The 20,601-nt window shown below is 60.6% G+C and overlaps 3 protein-coding genes and 1 long non-coding RNA gene across 7 annotated transcripts; all 4 read right to left on the bottom strand.

Annotated features, from left to right (window-relative positions):
• Positions 1–2,369, bottom strand: APOC1 (apolipoprotein C1). The gene is made up of 4 exons (XM_036123762.2): positions 2,310–2,369; positions 2,109–2,188; positions 1,461–1,608; positions 1–199 (listed from the first exon to the last, which is right to left on the bottom strand). The coding sequence occupies exons 2-4, from the start codon at positions 2,164–2,166 to the stop codon at positions 139–141; spliced, it is 267 nt and encodes an 88-aa protein (XP_035979655.1). The 5' UTR covers positions 2,167–2,188; positions 2,310–2,369; the 3' UTR covers positions 1–138.
• On the bottom strand, positions 1,792–2,102 carry LOC118555567 (uncharacterized). Its single transcript, XR_004927052.1, has 2 exons — positions 1,947–2,102; positions 1,792–1,852 (listed from the first exon to the last, which is right to left on the bottom strand). It is a non-coding gene; the product is annotated as an uncharacterized LOC118555567 (long non-coding RNA).
• Positions 2,370–5,075: 2,706 nt separating the features above from the next.
• On the bottom strand, positions 5,076–7,807 carry APOE (apolipoprotein E). 3 transcript variants are annotated; one of them, XM_036123758.2, is made up of 5 exons: positions 7,666–7,807; positions 6,837–6,887; positions 6,268–6,526; positions 5,462–5,930; positions 5,076–5,428 (listed from the first exon to the last, which is right to left on the bottom strand). In XM_036123758.2, the coding sequence occupies exons 2-5, from the start codon at positions 6,877–6,879 to the stop codon at positions 5,222–5,224; spliced, it is 978 nt and encodes a 325-aa protein (XP_035979651.2). In that variant the 5' UTR covers positions 6,880–6,887; positions 7,666–7,807; the 3' UTR covers positions 5,076–5,221. The 3 variants fall into 3 exon arrangements, with proteins under 3 accessions (XP_035979651.2, XP_035979648.2, XP_035979650.2); XM_036123755.2 differs by having other exon boundaries at positions 5,076–5,930; XM_036123757.2 differs by having other exon boundaries at positions 5,076–5,930; positions 7,599–7,726.
• A 1,701-nt stretch (positions 7,808–9,508) lies between these two features.
• Positions 9,509–20,017, bottom strand: TOMM40 (translocase of outer mitochondrial membrane 40). 2 transcript variants are annotated; one of them, XM_036123753.2, is made up of 10 exons: positions 19,906–20,016; positions 19,530–19,809; positions 18,701–18,768; positions 18,139–18,231; positions 17,185–17,286; positions 16,999–17,104; positions 10,974–11,096; positions 10,802–10,878; positions 10,578–10,680; positions 9,509–10,180 (listed from the first exon to the last, which is right to left on the bottom strand). In XM_036123753.2, exons 2-10 carry the CDS (start codon positions 19,801–19,803, stop codon positions 10,041–10,043), a joined length of 1,086 nt encoding a protein of 361 aa, XP_035979646.2. In that variant the 5' UTR covers positions 19,804–19,809; positions 19,906–20,016; the 3' UTR covers positions 9,509–10,040. The 2 variants fall into 2 exon arrangements, with proteins under 2 accessions (XP_035979646.2, XP_035979647.2); XM_036123754.2 differs by lacking the exon at positions 10,974–11,096 and having other exon boundaries at positions 19,906–20,017.
• Between the last annotated feature and the right edge of the window lie 584 nt (positions 20,018–20,601).

Genomic DNA, 20,601 nt, shown 5'->3' with positions numbered 1-20,601 from the left:
TTCTCTACAGGATTTTTATTGGAGGGTGGGGGTGGATATGGCATCATGAAGTCCTTGGTACAGGAGCCAGGGCATGGGAAATTTCGGAGCTCCTTCCGGGGCGCACAGCCCAGAGGAGTGGGGCGGCTCTTCTGGTGTTCAGGAGAAGGCAGTTTTGAGCTTCTCCTTCACTTTGTTGAAAGTCTCAGAAAACCAGTTCCTGCAGGGAGAGAGAGGGGAGTCACTGTGTTTGTCTCCCCTCAGGGGGCCCAGGTCCTGCCCTCTACCTGCCTCCCTCATCTTCCCCTTTCCCTTCCCCCCAGGAAACAGCATGGCTCCCGGTATCTATGGGATTGGGAGGAGCCCTGGGCTGGGTTTCCCAGAGGGACCAGAGCTCTTTGAAGTCAGAATGCTCCAGGCCGGCCCAACTTTGAAGGCTTGCCATCTCTAGCTAGTAAGCCTGCTCTGGCCTAGCTGTCTCCTACTTATCCAAGGGCACTCTTCAGCCTCCTTGTCTTTGCCTAGGCTGTCCCTCTGGCCTGGATTATGTACATATCTTCCTGGCTCAGGGCTTTCGCACTCACCCTCCACAGGGAACATTCTTCCCATGTTTCTAGGCCTGGTTGGATTTTCCTAATCACTCAGATCTCAATTTTTTTTTTTTTAAGCAAGACAACCAGGCCTAATGGGGGCTCGAACTCACAATCCCGAGATCAAGACCTGAGGGGAGATCAAGAGTCTGAAGCTTAACTTACTGAGCCACCCAGGCGCCCCGAAGCAGTAACACTTTAAATGGAGATATGAAAAGGGGTGCCTGGCTAGCTCAGTCGGTAGAGTACACGACTCTTGATCTTGGGGTCGTGAGTTCAAGCCCCACACTGGTTGTTTACACCCACCCTGTTTGTTGTGTTCTTAGTGCTTAGCCCTGTCTGGGCTAATCTCCCGGACATTCACTGGTTTACAATCTGCTCCCTGCGGGCTGGGACTTTATCTTCATCACTATTATTCCCCACATTGGAACAGCCTGGACACGTAGCCGATGCCCAATAAATATTTGTTCATGAATGAATGATTTTCTAAGTGGCCAAATGGAGTTGATGTTGGTTAAAGAGCATATTGAGCATTTACAATGTGCCAGGCACTATGCAAATCCCCTAGTTTGCTCCTCCTCAGAACTATCCCTTTTACAGGCGAGGAAAAAGGCTGGTCCAGATCTACCCCCGAGATCACACAAAGAGTAGTGAGTCTTCAGTGGCCTGTGGACCCAGGTCTGACTGACTCCCAAGCTTGGTCTTTCACCACCACGCAGGACCATTTCTACAGCGTGGCCTAGATGGAAGTCAGGAACCTAAGCACCCACATCTAAGCACCCTGCGATCCAGCTGTGACCACAGGGAAGCTGGCCGTCTCTCCAGGCCTCAGTTTCCCCAATCTGTTAGTGATGCACCCCAGCCCACCCAAGCCCTGGGAAGGTTCCTAACCGGGTCTTCGCAGGAATGTCGCTCTGCTTCATGCTCTCAATGGCTGCCCGGGCCTTGTCCTCCAGGGTGTTACCGAACTCCTTCAGTTTATCCGGGATGCGCCCCAAAGTGCTGGAGATTTCTGGGGCCGCCTGGGTGGGGGCTGGGCCTGCCCAGAAGATGGGCAGCGGTACAAAAATTTCAGTATTGGGAGCCCTTAGGATGAGATGCCAGGGGTGGGAAAGGAGATCCTTGAAAGTGATTCTTGGAGGTCACGGTGTTAGACTCGGAGGCGGGGTGCGGGGAGAGGGTACTAAAGCGACCAGATGGAGCTCAAGCTGCTGGGAATTAGCTTACTCTCAGCACTGCTTCACCCCTCCCCTTTCCAGGCTGCAAAAGCAGGACAGCCAATCCTGGAGGGGCGAGTCAATACATCATCGGTTGCTAGGGCTTCCCACGGCAGATTAGCCACCCGCGGGACCGCCCCCTTAGAGAGCCCTCACCCACCTTGCGGGGTTGGGGGTGGGGTGATCGGTGAGAGATAGGAAAACCAGGGCACAGAAGGGGCCCCAGAGCTCTCAAGGGTCCTCCAAGCTCGGACCCCAGACCCGTGGCCAGCTTCAAGCTTCCGAGTCTCAAACTCCCCAGATTCTCCTATCCCACTTTTACCTTCCAAAACCATCGCCAGAACCACCACCAAAACTGGGAGCGACAGGAAGAGCCTCATGGCTGGGGGCCGGAGGGGCACTCTGGAAGCAGAAGCAGGGGTGGGAGTGATCAGTGACACCCCTCCTCCCTACCCGGAGTTCCTTCCAAACCCCCTTTCTAGTGCTCTTGGAGGGGCATCCCTCCCCGGCATCGAGCACCAACCTGGATCAGTCGCGGGACAGCACGGTGGGAGGTCCTGGCCCGGCCCAGGCCTTTATCGGGCTGGGGAGGGGGCGGGGCAAGTTAATCCCTCCCCTTAAGCCTCGGGCAGATGGCGCCCGCCCACCTTTTCCTCTTCCCCGCCTGGCTGGTGCGTGCGTCAGGTGGGCCTAGGCACATCCCTTAGGCCTAAAGCCTCTTGCTGTTCAGCACCCGCACCTCCAAATCTCCCTGACTCGGTGGATCTCAGCGTGCCATAGTCCCTTCCCCACATGGGGGCACTGCCTTTAGTCTCTCGCCGTGGCCATCTTCTCTAGGGGGTCTCTCCTGCTGAACACCCTTCTCCCGGCCTGGGGAGTGGCGGGGCGGGGGGTGTCTCTCAGTCACTTAGTCACTCTGTAACTCAATTCACTGCAACTCCTCAGGCCTCCTCTTCCACCCCCTCTCCCTTCCTAGCAAGCCTCTTCAGCACAAGCAAGCAACTCTTCCTCCAAGACTCTAGGGTCACCCCATCTGCCCCCACATTCCCAGTCCCTTGCCACCTCCAGTCTCACTTTCAGACCAGCCCTCAAGCCCCCCCCCCCACCTCCCTGCATCTGGGAGCATCCCAGACCTCCATGGTTGCGCTCTGGGGTCTTTATTCCACAGCCCCCCGATCTCTCTTTGGGGAAGAGGTCCTTTCAGCCTGTCTGAACTGCAAAAGCTCAGCTGCAAAGATCCCAGGGTGTGCGCCTCCATCCATTCCACCAGGCCCCTCTTTGCCCTCTGCTTTCCCACTCTGGAAGCTTCCGGGCCCCCTGGTAAACACTCCATCTGCCCTTACCCCTTCCTGGCACTAGGCGGCCCCCCCCCCCCCGTCTCTCCTCCCACCACATCCGTCCCTCAGGGCTGGAGTCCAATGGTTCCCCCCTTCTTCTGGCTGCCTTTGACCGCCAGTGATCCCTGGCAGCTGTAGGGAGGGCGGCCCTGGCCTCAGACTTGAGGTTGGCTGGCCTTGTGCCCCCACAACCACGTGTCAGCCTGGGGGTGGTGGGGGGGACGGTTGTGAAAGGGACGCACAGACATGACCCTGGCAGGATTGCGACAACCCCTTGGCCAGCTCAGTGCATCTAGTCCCTCTCAGCCCCCCAGCTGTCTTCCCAGACATCTGCTTCCCCTGCGAGCCTAGCATTCCCCAGACATCCACCCAAAGTTCTGCTCTCCTTCCTTCCTCACCCCACCGGAATAGAATAACAACTTTGCTTTTCCAGTCTCCTCCTTATTCCAGCTACAGGGGTTTCCATTTACAGATGGGGAAACTGAGGCACAGCCAAGCACATCCAATGGCTCAGCCAGGGGCTAAGGCGCTGGGGGGAGGGGGGGTGTCAGTTCTTTGTCCCTCCACTTTCCGGACTCCAGGCTGTCTCTCTGAATCTCTGCGGGCTTGTCATCCTCCACCCCACAGCACCCCCTCTGTTCCCCCAAACTCCTTCTGCAGCCCTTGTGCCATCTCTAGACCTGACTGCTGTCTTCATCCAGGAGAATTCAAGATTCAGCTCTTCAAGGGGGAGATGTGGCTGAGGCCAGCCCCGGCTATTGACATCTGTGGCTCAGAGGGCTTGGCCCCAGCTCCGGGGCACACAGTGAATCAGTAGCACGCTTGGCTGGGACTAGGCCCCCTGCCTCTGAGCCCGCTGACCCTTCTCCTCCTCACCCAGCCTGGGGTGAGTCATCTGGGGGTGGGGAGGGGTGCCTGCCTCCGCAAGGGCACTCAGGGCAGCCAGCCCCGTAGGAACCACACGGGAGAGCGCAGGCTGGGCCTGGGAGTTAAAGGTTCAAGCCCTGGCCTGTCCCCTGGGCTGGGAACCCTGCTCCCCTCCTCTGAGAACTGAGGGGGTGGGAGAGAATGCCAGGGGGCAGCTCCAGGCTCCAGTCCTCACTGCTCCCGAGTGTCAACCAACTGGCTCCCAGCCGTGGACCCCAGGCCTCGGGGGGGGGGCGGGGGCAGCTGCCTTATCTCCAGCCAGGATCCAGCACCCAGTAGGCTTGTTGGGCTAGACAAGAGGTCAGCAGCCCAGCTGGAGGACACAGGGAAGGAGGATGAGGGCAGGGGGCCGGGAAGCACGGCTCTGATGAAGACACCTGTTAACCCAGAGGGAACGCCAAAGGCAGAGAGGGCGCAAGGGAGGACCGAACAGGTGGAGAGGACAAACCCAGCTGGGGCAAGAAGGGAAACAAGAAACAGGCGAAGCCGCGGAGGTGGGAGAAGAAACTGGAGGAGAAAGAGATAAAAGATAGAGGTGGGGGAAAACAGGAAGCTAGAAACTAAAGCCTCTCGGCCAAGAGCAGGCCAGGAGGCAGAATCAGATAAGACAGGAGAGCAACAATAAGGGATTCATCCTAACGGCAGGGGTGTCGGGGCTTCGGAGGCCTAACTCCACCGAGCAGGTATCCCGCCGCTGAGCAAGCCCAGGCTCCGAGAGGCTGCTTCCCACCCTCACCCCCGACCCCCGACCCCAGTAGTCAGGGGTGACCACAGGATTTACCCCAGGGGTGGATCTGGTCCAACACCAGAAGGGACAGGAGGGTAGAGGAGAGTGAGCACTGCTGAGCGGAGACAGAGCAAAAAGGGAGACTCTGAAAGGGACAGAAGGAAGCGAACACTGAGATCAGAAAAGACAAAGAGACGCACAAGCAGAGGGGACAGGACAGAGCTGTGTGGCCAGTGTGGGGAAGGAGAGAGAAACCGAGGCACGAGCCGGGGGAAATCACACACGGAGGTCCAGCGGCTGCTGTGGAGCTTGGTGAATCTTTATTAAGCTAGGGCCCTCCAGGAGGCCGGTTGGGGCCGGGACAGCGCCTCCTGGAGGCTGGGGTGGGGGGAGACAGGGGGCACGGGCAGGGGCGGGGCCCACCAGGCGGCGCGCGCGGGGCGCTCATTCGGTCTCCACGGGTGCGGGGGTGGGGCTGGTGCCCACGGCCGCCTGCACCTTCTCCACCAGCCCGGCCCACTGGCGCTGCACGTCTTCCACCAGGGGCTCGAACCAGCTCTTGAGGCGGGCCTGGAAGGCCTCGGCCTGCTGGCGCATCTGGTTGGCCTGCTCCTCCATCTTGGCCCGCACCTCCTCCATCTGCTCGCGCACCTCGTCCAGCTGGCTGCGCGCGCGGCTGCCCACCTCCTCCAGCCGCCCGCGCAGCTGCTGGCCCAGGGCGTCGACGCGCTCGCGCAGCGGCTGCGTGGCCAGGTTGGCGTGGCGCGTGCGCGCCTGCTCCAGCAGCGGCCAGAGGCGCTCGCGGATGGAGCTCACGCTGCGCTCGGCGCCCTCGCGCACCCCGGCGCGGTACACGGCCAGGCGCTTCTGCAGGTCCTCGGCGTCCCGCAGCACCCGCTTGCGCAGCTTGCGCATGTGCGAGGCGAAGCGCGCCCGCAGCTCGTCGGTGCTCTGGCCCAGCATGGCCTGCACCTCGCTGCGGTACTGCGTCAGGCGCGTGCGCACGTCCTCCATGTCCGCGCGCAGCCGGGCCTGCGCCGCCTGCAGCTCCTTGGCCACGCGGGCCTGCGTCTCCGAGGCCATGGGGCCCAGCTGCTCCTCCAGCTCCGCCCTGTAGGCCTTGATCTCCTTCATGGTCTCCTCCATCAGCGTCCTGGGGGCCGAGAGAGGGCGGGAGCGTGTGTGCGCGCCGCACGCCGGGAGAGAGGAGCGGGGCGAAAAACCCTGGGGGTGGGGGGCAAGGTGGGGACAGGGACGGGCAGAAGCAGAGATGAAAGGGAAGGCTGCGAGGGACTGAGCTAGCCTGGTGGACGGGCGGCGGCCAGAGGCAGGAGGAGCGGAGAAAGAGAGCGGTCCAGCAAGCCAGGAGCTCGCCATGGCAAGAGGAAGCAAGACATGACCAGAGATGCCGAAGAGTTGGTGACGGGGCCGCCGGCAGAGGTCGGGGGTCCAGAAGGCACTGCCCGCCGGGGAGTGGCAGGGGCACTCACGTCAGTTCCTGGGTGACCTGGTTGCTGAGCATGTCCTCCTGCACCTGATCAGACAGCGTCTGCACCCAGCGCAGGTAATCCCAGAAGCGGGCCAGCGCCAGCTCCCAGGGCTGGCCAGCCTGCCACCCGGCCTCGGCCTCGGCCTCCACCTCCTGCTCCAGCTCCCGCTTGGGCTCCAGCTCGGGCTCCAGCTCGGACTCCAGGTCGGGCTCCAGCTTCCCCTGCAGCGGCGACTCCGGCTCCACATCGGCCCAGCATCCTGCACAGAGCAAGTTCACGGCAGTCACCCCACCAGGCACACAGAACCTGGTACGCAGCAGGTGCTCCGTAAATGCTCTTGCGCTTCTTTAGAGCACTGGCGGGCGGGGTGGGGAAACGGAGGCCCAGAGAGACTAAAACAGCCGCTCAGAGCCAGTGGATGTGAGGCCTCACACCTGGGCACCCCCCTCAAGGGGGAGACAGACCAGCAGAAGGAGGGACCCAGGGATGAAAGGGGGGCAGGGGAGCCCAGGTGAGGACGGGAAGGGAAGGGAAGGGACAGGGAACCTGAGCAAGCCCCGCCCACATACCTGCCAGGAGCGCGACCACCAGCGCAGCCCACAGAACCTTCATCTTGCGGCCTGCGATCGGTCAGGTTGAGTGAGAAATGTCAATCAGCCCCCAGTGGGGACTCCTCCCACCCACAGCCCCGCCCCACCCGTTCCGGGCCTTCCAAGTCTTGCCCGCGCGCCCCATCATCTGCATCAGCCGAATCCAATCACAAACATTTCACCAAGCGGTGCCTCCATTGTTTATCTAGCTCCTTCATTGTCTCCTCCTATCTCCCCATCACCGGGTCGGCCTCCGCCGCCCAAATTCCATCCCCCTCTTCGAGGGTTCAAATTCCACTTCCCCTGCCCCCGAGTTCCATGCGAGCCCCAACTGTGGCTTATAAATTCCAACCTCACATTCCTCGTTCTCCCTTCACGTTCTAAGCCCCAGCTTCACATCTAAACGTCATCTTCCACCTATTAGCTAACTTAATTCTCATTTAAAAGCCCTCCCCGAAAGAGGAGCGCTCTAGCGACCTGGCCGCCACCCCTGCGCCTCCAAACTAATGGAGATCCGACGGGGCACCCAGGAGGTGTTCAATAAATAACAGTGACCATTCGTGGGCTCTTGATAGGGGCTCATCTGGTTCTTCCGACAGGTCCAGCTGCTCCCCCCATCCCACCTTCCTTCCAGCCAAGACGGGATGCCCCTGCGGCCCACTCCTCCCCTAGGTCCGACCCCGGCTTCCGTCCTCATCCCCAGCTCCTGCTTCTGTCCTGACCCTGGCGTATGACAGTCACCTCGCCCCAGCCCGTCCCTCACAGAAGCCCGGAGCTGGTCTTCTGTGCCCTCAACTCTGTTTCTCACCGGCTCCTGGGGAACCTCCTCCTCGGTCTCCGCTTGGGCTGAGTAGGACTCAGGGATCCCAGACTCGTCCAATTATAATGTTCCCCCTGCCCCGCCCACTCCTGCCGGGCCGCGGCGAGCTGAGCCAGCCCCCAGTCACGAGGTGGGCTGTCCCCTTCCCCTTCACACAGCAGGCAGGGGGAAGGAGGTGGGGGTTGGAGGCCCTGTGATGCCCCCCCCCCGGCCCCCACGAAGGGAGGTGACATTTTTACCCAGTAACTCAGGCACCTTCCTCTGTTCTGGGGGGCTAGGCACGCCAGGGGAAGGAGCTGCCGCTGCTCCCCAGCGCCCATTCCCCGCCTTTCTCTTTTCCTGTGGAGGAATGAATAAAGTTTGGGGAGGGGACTGGGGGCCGGAATCCTGGGTCAGAGGAAAAGAGAGGGCTGGAGGCTTGGATTCCTGGGTTCTGAGGGGAGGTGGCTGGGGGCCCAGACTCCTGAGACTTAGGGAGAAGGGCACCGGAGGCCAAGACAGAGACGGGATGGGAGGGGTGCGGACTGTGTAAACCTGGGTTTTAGTCCTCGCTCCCTCTTTGGCTGTGACCTTGGGCACGGGCGGGCAGCTCTCTGAGCCCCCCTCCCTGTTTGCAGATGAAGATCCAGCCCTTCTCCCTAACAGGGACATTGTAGGTCCCAGCCTTCACGGGGCTTGAAGCAGTCCTGGGCCCGGTTAGGACTGCGGACTCGGGAACGAAAGGGTCTGCGTCTAAATGGGGGCTCTGCCAGCTCCATGACCTTGGACAAATGATCTAGCCTATCTGAACACCCTTACTTCTTGGTCCACGGGACCAGGAAAACGGTCGCACTTACACCACCGTTCGGTGATGCAAGTTGCTGTCGTGTACGAAATCCCGCGCGCTGTTCCTGGCACGACCTGCTCGGATTGGCCCCAGCGAGCACCGGCACCTTCCCAGCAGCCGGCTCGCGAGTCCCCGCTGTCCCACAGAGAAGCCCAGGTTCCGCTGGGGTGGGGGAGGCCACACGGGAAAGGAGGGCTGGGCCTCCTTCCAGGAAGGCGACCCCAGGGCTAGCCAGGTCCAGGCCTCTTGGCTTTGGCGTCCGAAGGCGCCGGTAAGGGAGTGGGGTGGCTTCTCCAGGTAATGAGGGGTCCTCTCTGTTCAACGGCCTCCCTCCCCAAACTGTGTGTATGTGGTGGGTGTGTTCCCGCCAGACAAGGTTTCAGTTCCTGTCTGGAGAGGTCAGGGGTGTTGGGAGGGTACTGGAACCCTAGGTGGGCAAAACCCACACCTCGACCTCCTCCCCGCCTATGTGAGCCAAGGAGCCGTCTCTGGCCAGACCAGAGTCGGCCTCCAGCCCCTCCCCTGAGGCCCAGAAGTCCAGAAGCCCTTTGCCCCCTCAGGCAGAGTTGACTCTGAAGCCTTTCCAGGTGCTGGAATCCCTGCGACCCTTCTGAAGGCTCTGGCCTTCCTGTCACGAAGTCTTAAGACGTCTCCTGCCCCTTTCGGAACCTGAAGTCCCAGCTTGTGCCCCAATCCCTGCACAGACACATCACCCCTGCTGCTGCAGTCAGCAGGGGGAATCTTCTGGCAGCCTCTCGGGCCGGGTCAGGCCAAGCTGGGGTGTGACCGAAAGACCCAGCCCTGCTGGTGAGGGAGGGCCTGTGATGTCCCAGCAGAAGTCACGCAAGTTGCAGGGAGGATGTGTGATCTCAGGCCAGGCCGGACTCCGGGCAGTAGGTCAGCCTTCCCGGCTCCGCCCTGCAGCGCCCCCTGCTGGCCCCCGTGAGGTCCGTCTGGATGCACTGGGCAAAAGGGGCGACACACGGACCAAGAGACACCGCCCAGTTAGTTCACTTTTGTTCACGTATATTTTTTGTTGGTTTTTTTTTTTTTTTCTGTAAAATGTCCTGGTTCTTCCATAACTTATAAACATGATTTATACTGAGGGATGGGTGGGAAAGTGGGCGGGGGCAGACTGACTGGGGATGGGGAAGCTCTTCTTCTTCCTGCCCCCTCAGGGCCGGGCCCAGGGCCCTTTGGGGGGACTCGGATACCCCAACACCTCCCTGAGGTTGTCTGGCCGCCTCTGCCCCTGGTGCTCAGAATCTGGCGTGCCCCTCGATTCTGGAATCCCTCCCGGGACTCCAGGCCCACTAGGCACCCTGCCCCTAGTGCTCTGAATCCTGAAGCGCCCGTGGTTCCAGAATCCCCCCCCTCAGCTGCTCGGGTGATGGGTCCCCTCCTTTCCACTGCCCCCCTGACCCCCAAGGAGGGAGGGAAGGGAGGGGGAGGAGGGCTCAGGTCTCCCCTCCGTGGCAGGGGGAGGGGGAGGGGGGATCTGGAGGAGGAAGGGTGGAAGGCGGGGGCCAGGAGGGGCTCAGCCAATGGTGAGGCCAAAGCCGCACTGGAACTTGTTCTTTCGGTGATTCAGGAAGGCCCCGAGGGCCAACGTCAGGGGCAGAGGTGGGAGCTTCTTCTCCAGTGTGGCGCCCACGATCCAGTTGCTGTCCACGGAGCCTGCAGGGAAACAGCTGTGTCGCGAGCCAACTTCCGACCCTGTCCCCGTGGAGTCACACTCCAGGCCACCTCAGATAGCCACCAGCCAGACTGCCGGCTTCTAGACCTCTGACCACACCTGGAAACCTCTTTCCGAACCCCAAGTTCTCCAGTCCTCGGAGCAACTGGCTTAGTTGTCCTCTCCCTCCCCCACCCCTGCTTGATGACCCCTCCCCTCTGGAAGCCCTTGGCCACACCAATTCCGCCCCCCCCAATCCTGACCACTCCAGGTCTTCACTCTCTAGGGATGGGTCTGTCACACCCCCAACCTCCACCGTCTGCTTTGGCCTACACACCCACTCAGGGCCGAGTCACCTGATGCCTACTTGTTTCCAACCAGGGAAACTGAGGCCTGTACCTTTGAAGAGGAGGTTGGCCTTGGGCAGGTCCAGCTGGTACCCGAAGGAGACGCTGGTGTCCTGCATCCTCGTGCTGGCCTCGAACTCCACGCCCACCTGCAGCTGGAGGGGCCGGGGCGACGCGCAAGGGTCAGCTTCCCAGGCCGGGCTCCCGGGCACACCAGACCCTGGTTCCCCAGGCCCGCAAAGCCCGCCCTCGCAGCGGGTCCCCGGCCCAGGTCACCTGGTCGCTGGCTTTGTGATAGTAGGTGGCATGCATGCCCGCCTGGCCCAACGTTACTGTCGCCAACCAGTTGTTCACTGTAAGAGAGCGCGGTGGGGGTGGGGCGTAGATTACCAAGGGGGCCAGGACCCTGGACCCCGCCCCCTACCCTACCCCCAGGCCCCGGGCTCACATGTGTACTTCCCAGCTAGAGACATGACAGTGCCTTCCTCCCCAGGCCGCCGGTGGTAGACAAGCTCCCCACCCAGGGCCAGACACGGCGTGATGCTCTGGAGGTAGTGGGCCACGAGGATTCCTGTGGGCCAGATTGGGGGGGGGTGTCACCTTGGCTTGGTGCGGGTCAGTTTCTGCCGGGGCCCACCTCCTGCTCCAGGCAGCCTTCCAGGCGTGCCCCTGCTGGAGGCTCAGGGCCCACCCCTCAGGCCTCCCAGGCCCCGTGAGGTGGGCATTCATTTGCCACCACTTGGAGTCCACGGAGGCTAAGGGAGTGATTCACTGACCCGCAGTGGCAAGATTATGTCAGGGGCAGAATCTGGGCTTCTCCACCTCTCTGGCCTGGGTTCTGAACCCTTCCGCCTGTGGGGGCCAGACAGCCTGGGTTCAAATCCCAGCCCCACCACTCGCCGGTGGAGGAACAGCGGGCCACTGGGGTCACTTCTCTGTGAGCAAGGCTACCTCTTGAGGTGGCCCTAAAGTCTCAAGGAGCGAATGAGGTGCAGTGCAGTGGCCAGGCCTCAGTGATCGCTAGGACCGGCCACGCCGAGGCCTACAGCTTGCCCTCCCTGCCCCTTGGCAGTGGGGTCGGCCCCGAGGCCCCTGGGCGTGGCTAACAGGCGACTGTGCGCCTGCTGGGCTGGATTCCTGGAGCCCAGGGACTGACGCATTCATGCCTGTCTTTGGAGCCGAGAGTAGATACCACGAACGTGATCTACGGGAGAACCGGGGAGGAAGAGAGTCGGAGACGCAGAGGGAGTGACAGTGAAGAAGAAAACAAGACACTTAACGTGGAGAAGTGGAAACAGAATCAGAGAGGGAGGGAGAGAGGGAGGGAGAGAGGGAGGGAGAGAGGGCCGAAGATTCCCAGGGGAGACTAAGAGAACACGGTCGGGCTGAGGTCACGAGCCAGCGAGGAAGAGGAGGATGGAGGAAAGGGGAAGGCAGGGCAGGGACGCAGAGGGACCTGGAGAGAGCTGAGAGCACACGTGTGAGGGGCAGGGGGAGAGCCAGGACGCTGGGACAGGGACAGGACGGAGCAGGAATGAGCGTGCGGGGTCAGAGGCCTCTCCCATTCCAGATCGGGGCTACCAGTGGGGCCGGGGAGGCCGAGGGTTCAGGGTCCCGGCTCTGGTGCTGTGTCGTGGTCAGGGGCCGGCTGACCTAACCCCTCTGGGCTTCTGTGAGCCTCGGTGTGCATTCCTTCACCGCGAGAGCAAGAGACTTGGGTCAGCCCCTGCAGCCAGCAGTCGTACACCCCGGGCCAGGCTTGTCCCCTCACTCGATGCGGGGGAAATGTGGCCCCTGAGGGAAGAGTAACTGTGTGCTCAGAGAGAGCCTGGGACTTCAACTCAGAGTCTCTGGCCTCTCAGCTCTGGCACCCACTGGGACTTGGGGTTGGGGACCCCCAAACATCCCTCCCACCTCCTGGCCTGCCTCGCCCTCTCCAATTTCACCTGCAGCACAGAGGGATCCTGTTCACGCACACACCTAACCCCGTTCTCCTCCTCAGAACTTGCCATGGCTCCCCAGTGCCCAGGAGACCCAGCTGCAGGGTCCTACATGGCTGGGCCCCAGCTTCAAAATCGAGCCCCTTCCTCTTTCCAGGACACAGCCGTGTCCCTCTAGGCAGGATGAACACGAGCAGCCCTCTCTTCCCTGTGCATGCACTGTCCCTCCTGCCTGGTGTGCCCTCTCCCCTGCTGAGTCTGGCCGACTACATATTCGCACCTGTTTCCTGAATCTGGCGACTTCTCTCTAGCACGCCCTGATTGCAGCCATGGTCACCATGGGACCAGGGCAGTCACCCCGCTCTGCTTTCACCTTCCCCCTGCCCTGCAGTCCGTGCAGAGAGACGCCACTGGAAGTCTGAGAACTGGGGTCAGAACGTGCTCTACACTGCCTGTCCCTCGTTTCCACAGCTCGGCCCGTTCTCCCCGCTCCCCAAGCCCATTCCCTGGGCCTCTTCCCCCGGAGGGCTGCCCTGCTCGCAGCTCCTTCAGATCTCCTGAACCCAGGCAGTCCCCCCCGCATGTGTCCACAGCCGGCCCCTCTCTCCCCCCCCAAGGCCCGTGGGCTCCCCTGTGGGTTCTCAAGCGGGGGCCATTCTGCAGCATGCAGTGTGGCCGGGAAGAACCTCGTGATCCCGAAACCCCGCGAGAAGGAAAGAAAGCGAGTGAGGTCTGTGAGCAGGGAGGTGGCCTCGGGCGACCGGTAAAGCCACGCAACCCGGCAAAGTCAGTCGCGCCTCCAGATCCACTTCCCAAACCTGCTGGGCAGGGAGCGGGAGGCGGAGACGGGGCAGCAGGGAGGTTTGGGCCACCTCCCCTGGCCTCTCCCCTGCTCGCCTGGGACCCACACCAGGAGTCCTTGGGAAAGTCAGCCGGGGCAGGAACGGCAGACACCCCAGGGCGGATGCTCAGGTAAGGGCAGCACCCAAAGCGGGGCGTAGTTCTGGGACCCAGCCAGACAGGACGTCTTTCTGCTCTCCACGCCCTGCGCTCCATGGGCCTTAGGAGCACTGCCCTCCTACCCGCCTTCAACTGAACACCACCATCTTAGAGACGCTGTCCCCCCGCTTTAGGTGAGATGGGGGTGTGTGTGGGGGGGAGGGGGGCCGTAGTTATAAGCTCTCACTAAGCAACCTGGACTTTTCCCGGGTAGGATTTTTCACAATAGTACTGAAGTCACTGTGTGATTGTTTGTTTAAAAGCAAATGTCCCGGGGCGCCTGGGTGGCTCAGTCAGTTACACATCTGCTTTGGCTCAGGTCACGATCCCAGGGTCCTGGGACCGAGCCCCACGTTGGGCTCCCTGCTCAGCGGGGAGTCTGCTTCTCCCTCTGCCCCTCCCCCCTGCGCGTGCTGTTTCTCAAATAAATAAATCTTAAAAATAAATAAATAAATAAAAGAAACGTGACTTATGTGGCACCCGGTTGGCTCAATCAGTTAAGTGTCCAACTCCTGATTTTGAATCCGGTCATGATCTCAGGGTCCTGGGATCGAGCCCCGTGTCAGGCTCCCTGTTCAGTGGGGAGTCTGCTTTTCCCTCTCCCTGTGCTCCTCCCCTTAATTCTCTCTTTCAAAAAATAAATAAAATTGAAGAAAAAAATAAAATAAAATCATATGCCCCGGCCCCCACTGGGCTGGGCACCCCGTGAGGGGAGGAAGGAGCGGCCTCAGTCACTGCTGTGTCCTGGCACCACCCTGCCAAGGGCTGGGCACATGCTAGGTTCGCAGGAGGCTCATGAGATGAGGCCGAGGCCACGAGGAGGGAACCCAGAAGGAACACAGGCCCTTGAGTTGGGCCATGATTCACATTCCAGCTTCTCGGTTTCCCGGCTGTGTGAGCCCGGGCGCCCGATTCCACCCCTGGGCCTCCTTTTCCTCACCTGTGAAATGGGGGCCGGAAAGCCAGGGACACCCCCTGCCCGCTGCAGGACATGGCGCTCCAACACAGTGAGACCCCCAACCCCGTGCCTGGTCTCCACTGGGAGCCCAAGACGGACTCCCACTCCGGATCCGTCACCCAGAGGGGGATGCCGTTTTTGTGCCCTCGTGACAGATGCCATCACCAGTGTCATTAGAGGGAACGCAAAGAACGAAGAGACGAAGGGTGCCCCCGGCGGCCTTGGGCACCGGGGAAGAGGGACCCGGAGGCCAGTGCCAGGAAGCATGGGAAGCACAGAAGCGGCCAGCGAGTGCGTGCGTGCGGGGAGCCGTGCCCGGATGCCATCGAGAAGAGCGTGGATTCCGGAGTCTGACCCGCTGTGCATCCTTGGGAGGCGCTTCCCCTCTCTGGGTCTCGGCAAGAGGAGGATAATGGCAGCACCTACCTCACGGGGCTGTTGAGAGAATCCAACAAGCCATTCTCCTCACTGCTCTATTCCCAGTGCCTAGAATGGCTGAAGGAAAGGACACGCATCACACGCCTAGGGCCTGACCGAGGGCAAGAAGCACCACACGGGACATGCCACTACCATCACTCGCTCCCTTGTCCAGGGTTTTCTCAGCGCCTACTCTGTTCCCGGCACGGTTCCAGGCGCTCGGCGCACAGTGGCAAGTGAGACAAGCAAGTTCCTGCCCCGGAAGGGCTGCCACCCTAGTGTGGGAGGTAGGAGATCCCCAGGGGAAGCACTGCAAAGCCCCGGGCACGATGTGGCGCTAAGCGTGCACGGCTTTCCTCACAGAAGGTCTTTCTGTGAGGGCAAGCTGTGCCCTGGAACTACTCGTTCAGCCACGTCAAGACCGGAGAGAAGAGCTCCAAACAGTAGGGACAGCACGTGAAAAGGTCATGGGATAGAAAGAATGCAGCCGTTCCAGAAAGTCTCAGAAAAGCTCATGTGGCCCAATTGCAGGGAGCACATGAACAGAGGGGGGCAATGACGTCGGGTCTGCAAGGAACATGACATGTTTCTTCCTGAGGTTCCTCATGCCTCCGCGGGACCCGTGGGTGCAGCCTCGCCTAGGAGGCCCCTCCCTCTCTCCTCTCCCATTTCAGCTGCCCCCCCCTCCCTGCCCAGGGAGCCCCTTCTCTTCCTTGGGGAGCTCAGAGGCCATACCTCCTCCGAGGAGGTTCCCTAGCCTCCAGCAGGCAGAACTGAGAGCTCTCCCCGGGTTCAGGCTTCCTGCCTTCACAGAGCCACTCAATGCCCAAGAGCCGGCTCTCCAAGACTGAGCAAATGGCAGCAGGAACCCACACTCCCATCCTTCCGGTTGTTCAAGCCCAAACCTACGGAGTCATCCCGCTCCTCCTGCTCGCCTCCCACACCCAATCCACCGGCCAACCCCGTGCGCTCCACTTTCAAAGTACATCGGGCCTGACCACTCCTCACTCCTCATAGTCTGCTCTCTGCTGGGCAGCACGGCGGGTCCCGTTAGAAGCTAAATCAGCTCCTGTCCCTCTCAGGCTCGCAACCCTTGGTGAGGCCCCTGACTCATTCAGAGTGAAGGCTGAAGTCCTACAAAGCCTCAGCTGATTTGGGCCCTTTACCCCTGTGACTTCCAACTCTCCCTCTTTCCCTACCCATTACAGCCACTCCCCTCCTGGCGTTCCAGTAAAGTGTCCTGCCTCAGGGCCTTTGCGCTTGCTGTTGCCTCGGCCGAAGAGCTCTTTCCCCATAAATCCGCTTGGCACCTTCCCTCAAATCCTTGATCTTTAATCAAATATTACCCATCTAAGGAGGCTTTCTCTGAGGACCCCATCCCACACCCCTCCCAAGGACCTAATCTTTCCCAGCCCCCCGTCACCTGACATTTTTTTTTTAAGTGCTTGTGTCCAGGTCCTCTGGAATGGAAGCTCCCAGAGGACAAAGTGAATTCTCCTTGTTTGCCACACCTTATCCTTGGTGACTGGAATGTACACAGCACACGCCCAAGCAACACTCACGCTGAATGTAAAGTGATCAAAGAAACACCCAGAGACAGAGCAAAAAAAAAAAAAAAAAAGGGGAACCAAGAAGAGACTAGACGTACAGGCACAAGTCAGGCGGCCCCTGTCTACACCAACCCGAACAGGAACTTTCCTGGTCAGCTTCTGTCTCAGACTCAGACTACCTGCCCGAACTGCCCGTGGGCCCACCCACCCTGGGATCTCTGCACCAAAACCACCCCAGAGCCCCACAGGTAATAGAAGCAGCCCACATTCCCCTGGGACCTGTTACAGGCCCCACGCCTCTTGAAGTTTCTCACACAAAAGAACGTAAATGACCTCTTCAGCAGCCCCGTGAGGGAGCCCAATGTTACAGACGAGGAAACTGAGGCCCACGGGGGTGAGGGAACTTGCCCACAGCTGCAGTGAAGCCAGGGACAGAGCGGGGGGTTGGAACCTACTTGCCTACACCCCATGCTATGTTGTGGGTGTTTCCAAAGTCACTCCTGCCCCTGACCATTTCTAGATGGTAGAAAAGGAGGTCCGGAGAAGGGAATGGATTGCCGGGAAAGCTGCAACTGAGATTGGACTGCCCTCCAGGCCCGTGGCTCTTACCTGAACCCACCAGGACGTCTGGGTTCCCCAGGGTGACGGCTGCTGTGAAGTCAGAACCCCGGTACTCCCCGTCCACCTGCCAGTTCACGAACTTGGACTGCTGGGTCTGTAGGGGGGAGGGACAGTGTAGAGGGCAGCCGGGTGCTCCGGGTGGCTTGGGGAGCAGCTGACGTGGCTCCTACTCACCTGGATGGCCATCTTGGACCGGAGGCCAGGGCCCAGCTGGTGAATGACCTGAGCATTGAGGCTGCCACTGTTGTCCATGTCACCCACCAGCACGGGGAATGCCTGTGGCGCAGAGGGCAAGGTCAGAGGTCAGAGGTTTAGCATTATAGAAATACAAGCGTGGTGAGCCTAGGTGAGAAGCCTAGCATCAGAAAACCTCGGACTGAGGTCCCCTCCTCCAGGAAGCCCTCCCTGACCACCTAGGCTGAGTCAGGTGCCCCTCTGGACTCCTCCTCCCCCCACCCCCCCGCATTTCAGTCCTGCCTACCCTGGACAGTCACTCTCTGGGGACAGGTCCGTTCCCTTTCTCTACTAGACTGTGAACCCCAGGGCCGTTTCAGTCACTGCTCTGTCCCCAACACTGCCCAGCACAGGGCTGGGCACAGAATGCAGTACAATGAAGGTCTGTGGAATAAATGAATGTCCTGAATGGCAATAGTTGGTATAAGCAGAGACGTAATTCAGTCCCTCAGCTCCACCTGTGTTCTGCCCAGCCTCCTTCCAGGCCTCCAGTTTCACCCCCATTCCCTTAACGCAGCCTCTGCATGGCAGCCCAAGGGAGGATCCTAGAGTGTCAATCTGACCATGTCTTTCCCCGTCCAAATCTTTCTGTGGCTCTTCACTGCCCCCTAGGGAAAGTCCAAATGCCCTGTTTGGCATTCAAAAGCCCTGCTTTCTCTGGGTCATCACTGTCTGGTGACCCCGGCCCTGACCCAGCACAGGGCTGGGCAGGGAGCAGGGCTTCAGGATGAAGGAGTGCCCGTGTTCCAAAGCACCTCGGAGAGACAGCCCCCACCTCCCAGCACCCTCAGCAGCTCAGCCCTCCTAATATTAACAGAGCCTTCTCTGCCTGGTGCTTGGCTACATATTGGTTAGAAGAAAGATACAATGAACAAAAGACAAAAGGAACCTCACCTCTGTGGGACTCAGCTGCTTTGTTCCCACGTACGTGACCCCGAAGTGGTAGTTGGACTCCCCAATTGTGCTGAGGGCTACTGTGTGGTTTACCTGGGAGAGGAGGGAAGGCTGTGGGGATGAGTCTGTGGGCCACCCGCAACAGACCCAGCTGAACCTGCCCCCAGCAAAGCTCCCTACAAGCCTGGGATGCGGGGACTTGCCAACCTGGCTTCCCCACCGTGGAGAAAAAGACAGGCAGCTCTGGGTAGGGCAGGGGATGAAGACTGGGAGGTTGAGCCTGACTAGATTAGACACTCAGAGAAAAGATAAGCTGGAGACGAGGCTACGTACCCTGTACTTCACTCCTGCCTGGATGTGAAAGGTGGAGGGGCATCCCTGGGTTCTGGGTCCCTAAACACTTCCACTAGACCCAATGAGCAGTCAGACTGGCATTGTGTCTCTAAGTCTTTTCAGGTGCCCAGGAGCCTAGCCCTTCAGGGGGAGTGAGGGGGTTGTATGCGTAGGCGCAGGGAGATGGTTGGGATGACCTCTGGAGAGTAAGGGCACCAGGAAGGCTCACCTGGAAATGGTTACTCAACCCTTTGTTGACTGTGAGCTTGACACCTTCCATCTGAATGGGAAATAGCTCTGAAGAAGAGAAGCGCTGTCACTCTCCACACACATACACACACCCCTACGCAAACACGAGGACTCTCATCCCTTCCTTCCCTACCATCCCAGCTCTCCCTCTTCCAGGGACCCACAGGCACAACATCACACAAAGCACCTCAACCAATAAAGAGACAGTCTAACCTAATACACGGGGCCAGGACCAGGGCCCTTCTTTGCCTGCACCCAAATCCCAGTGCCACCGCTTACTACCCATGTGACCCAAGACAAGTCACTTTAACTATGTCAAACTTGTCACCTGTAAGATGCCATCTGTAAGCTCACCACGTGGAGACATTGCAAGGATTTAGTGAATTAACATATAGTGAATGCCAGAACACTGCTCAATAAGTCACCACCACTCTTACTATCTTAACTGTTCCAAGCCAAGATCCAGAAGCCTTGGGTTCCACCCCCACTGGACCCTGGCTGACACTGTGACCTTGGGCCTCAGTTTCCTTCCCGATCACATAAGAAGGCTGGCTTGGCTGATGCCCGGGGCTCCTTGAGGTCCCTAAGGCTTTCCTCTACCGCTCTGCCATTCCATCCTGAGGTTCCACCGTTTGATCCCATCGTTCTATGCCCCAAGTCCAACGTTCCACCATTCGATCCTAACGTCAACTCCGAACGCTCTGTTAAATGTTTCCAATGGTCCGTGCCAATTCCCAAGGTCCTCTGAGTGCTCCCCCTCCCCCCGAGATCCGGGCCCTCACACCCCTGCCGGGTCCGTCGCCCCTCACCCTTGCACTTCCGGTGGCACTCCTCGAACGTGCCGGGGTTGGGCAAGCAGCCGCAGGCCCCATCGTCCGCGGTCCCTGCGGCGCTGCCTGCCGCAGCACCGGGGGCCCGTTCCGAACCTCGACCCGCGCCAGCCCCAGCGCCCAAACCGCCCCCGAGCGGCGGCAGCGTGAAGCCAGGAGGAGAGGGTGGAGGCGGCGGCAGTCCCACGAGGGCGGGCGCGGGAGGTGGCGGCGGCCCTGCGGGCGGCGAGCTAGCGGCCAAGACGTTCCCCATGGTCGCCTGCAAGGGGAAAGGTCAGAGGGCGAAAGTCAGGGCCCGCGCGCTCCGGGTCCAGTCCCAGCCAAACCCCGCTCTGCTCCGGGCCCCGGTTCTCACTGGCGGCAGCGCCCGCACCCGGCCTGGGCTCCGCTCCCACCCCGTGCGCCACGCGCAACCGAACCCGCTGCCGCCGCCGCCACCACCGTCGCCCCGCCCCGCCCCGCCGAGCCCATTGGTTCGGCGTGCCCTGGGATCCGCCCGCTAGCTTAAAGGCCTGGCCTTGCAATTGGAGTCATGGCTGGGAGTCCCACCCACCTCTTTGGGACGTCCTTTTCTATTGGTTCCCACTCACAGGCAGGTCGAGACACACCTCCCCGCCTTTCCCATTGGCCCGCGGAGACCGCATCTATTGGCTCGCAACGCCGCGGGTTCCGTTGTTCGCCCGCCATTGGTCTGCGCTGCGCACTTTGAAACGCCCACTGACTCGTCGCCTCCGCCCCTCTCCAGAGGGCGCCCCCTCTTTCGACTCCGCCCCGCGGCGAAATTGCCACTGTAATTGGTCAGCCTTGGCCCTTGAAGCATTCTGATGGGCTCTGGCGGGTACAGGAGGCCGATCCTGGTGACGTAATCGGTCTGGTACGTTCATTGGCTAATGTGCCAGGGTCGAGGGACACGGGTAAAGGTGGGTTGCGCAGCAGAGGCTGCTAGGCAGCAAGGTCAGGCCTCTCGTCCCACCAGGCACCGCGACAGAGGGGCAGTCCCCTAGTCCAGAGCCGGCGACCGAAAACCGGAAGTGCTGGCCCTTCCCACAGT

This window comes from Halichoerus grypus, chromosome 15 (genome assembly GCF_964656455.1).
Source record: "Halichoerus grypus chromosome 15, mHalGry1.hap1.1, whole genome shotgun sequence".
Lineage (NCBI taxonomy): Eukaryota > Metazoa > Chordata > Mammalia > Carnivora > Phocidae > Halichoerus > Halichoerus grypus.
Note: the sequence above shows the minus strand (reverse complement) of the source record. Positions and strands in the feature narration are given on the sequence as shown.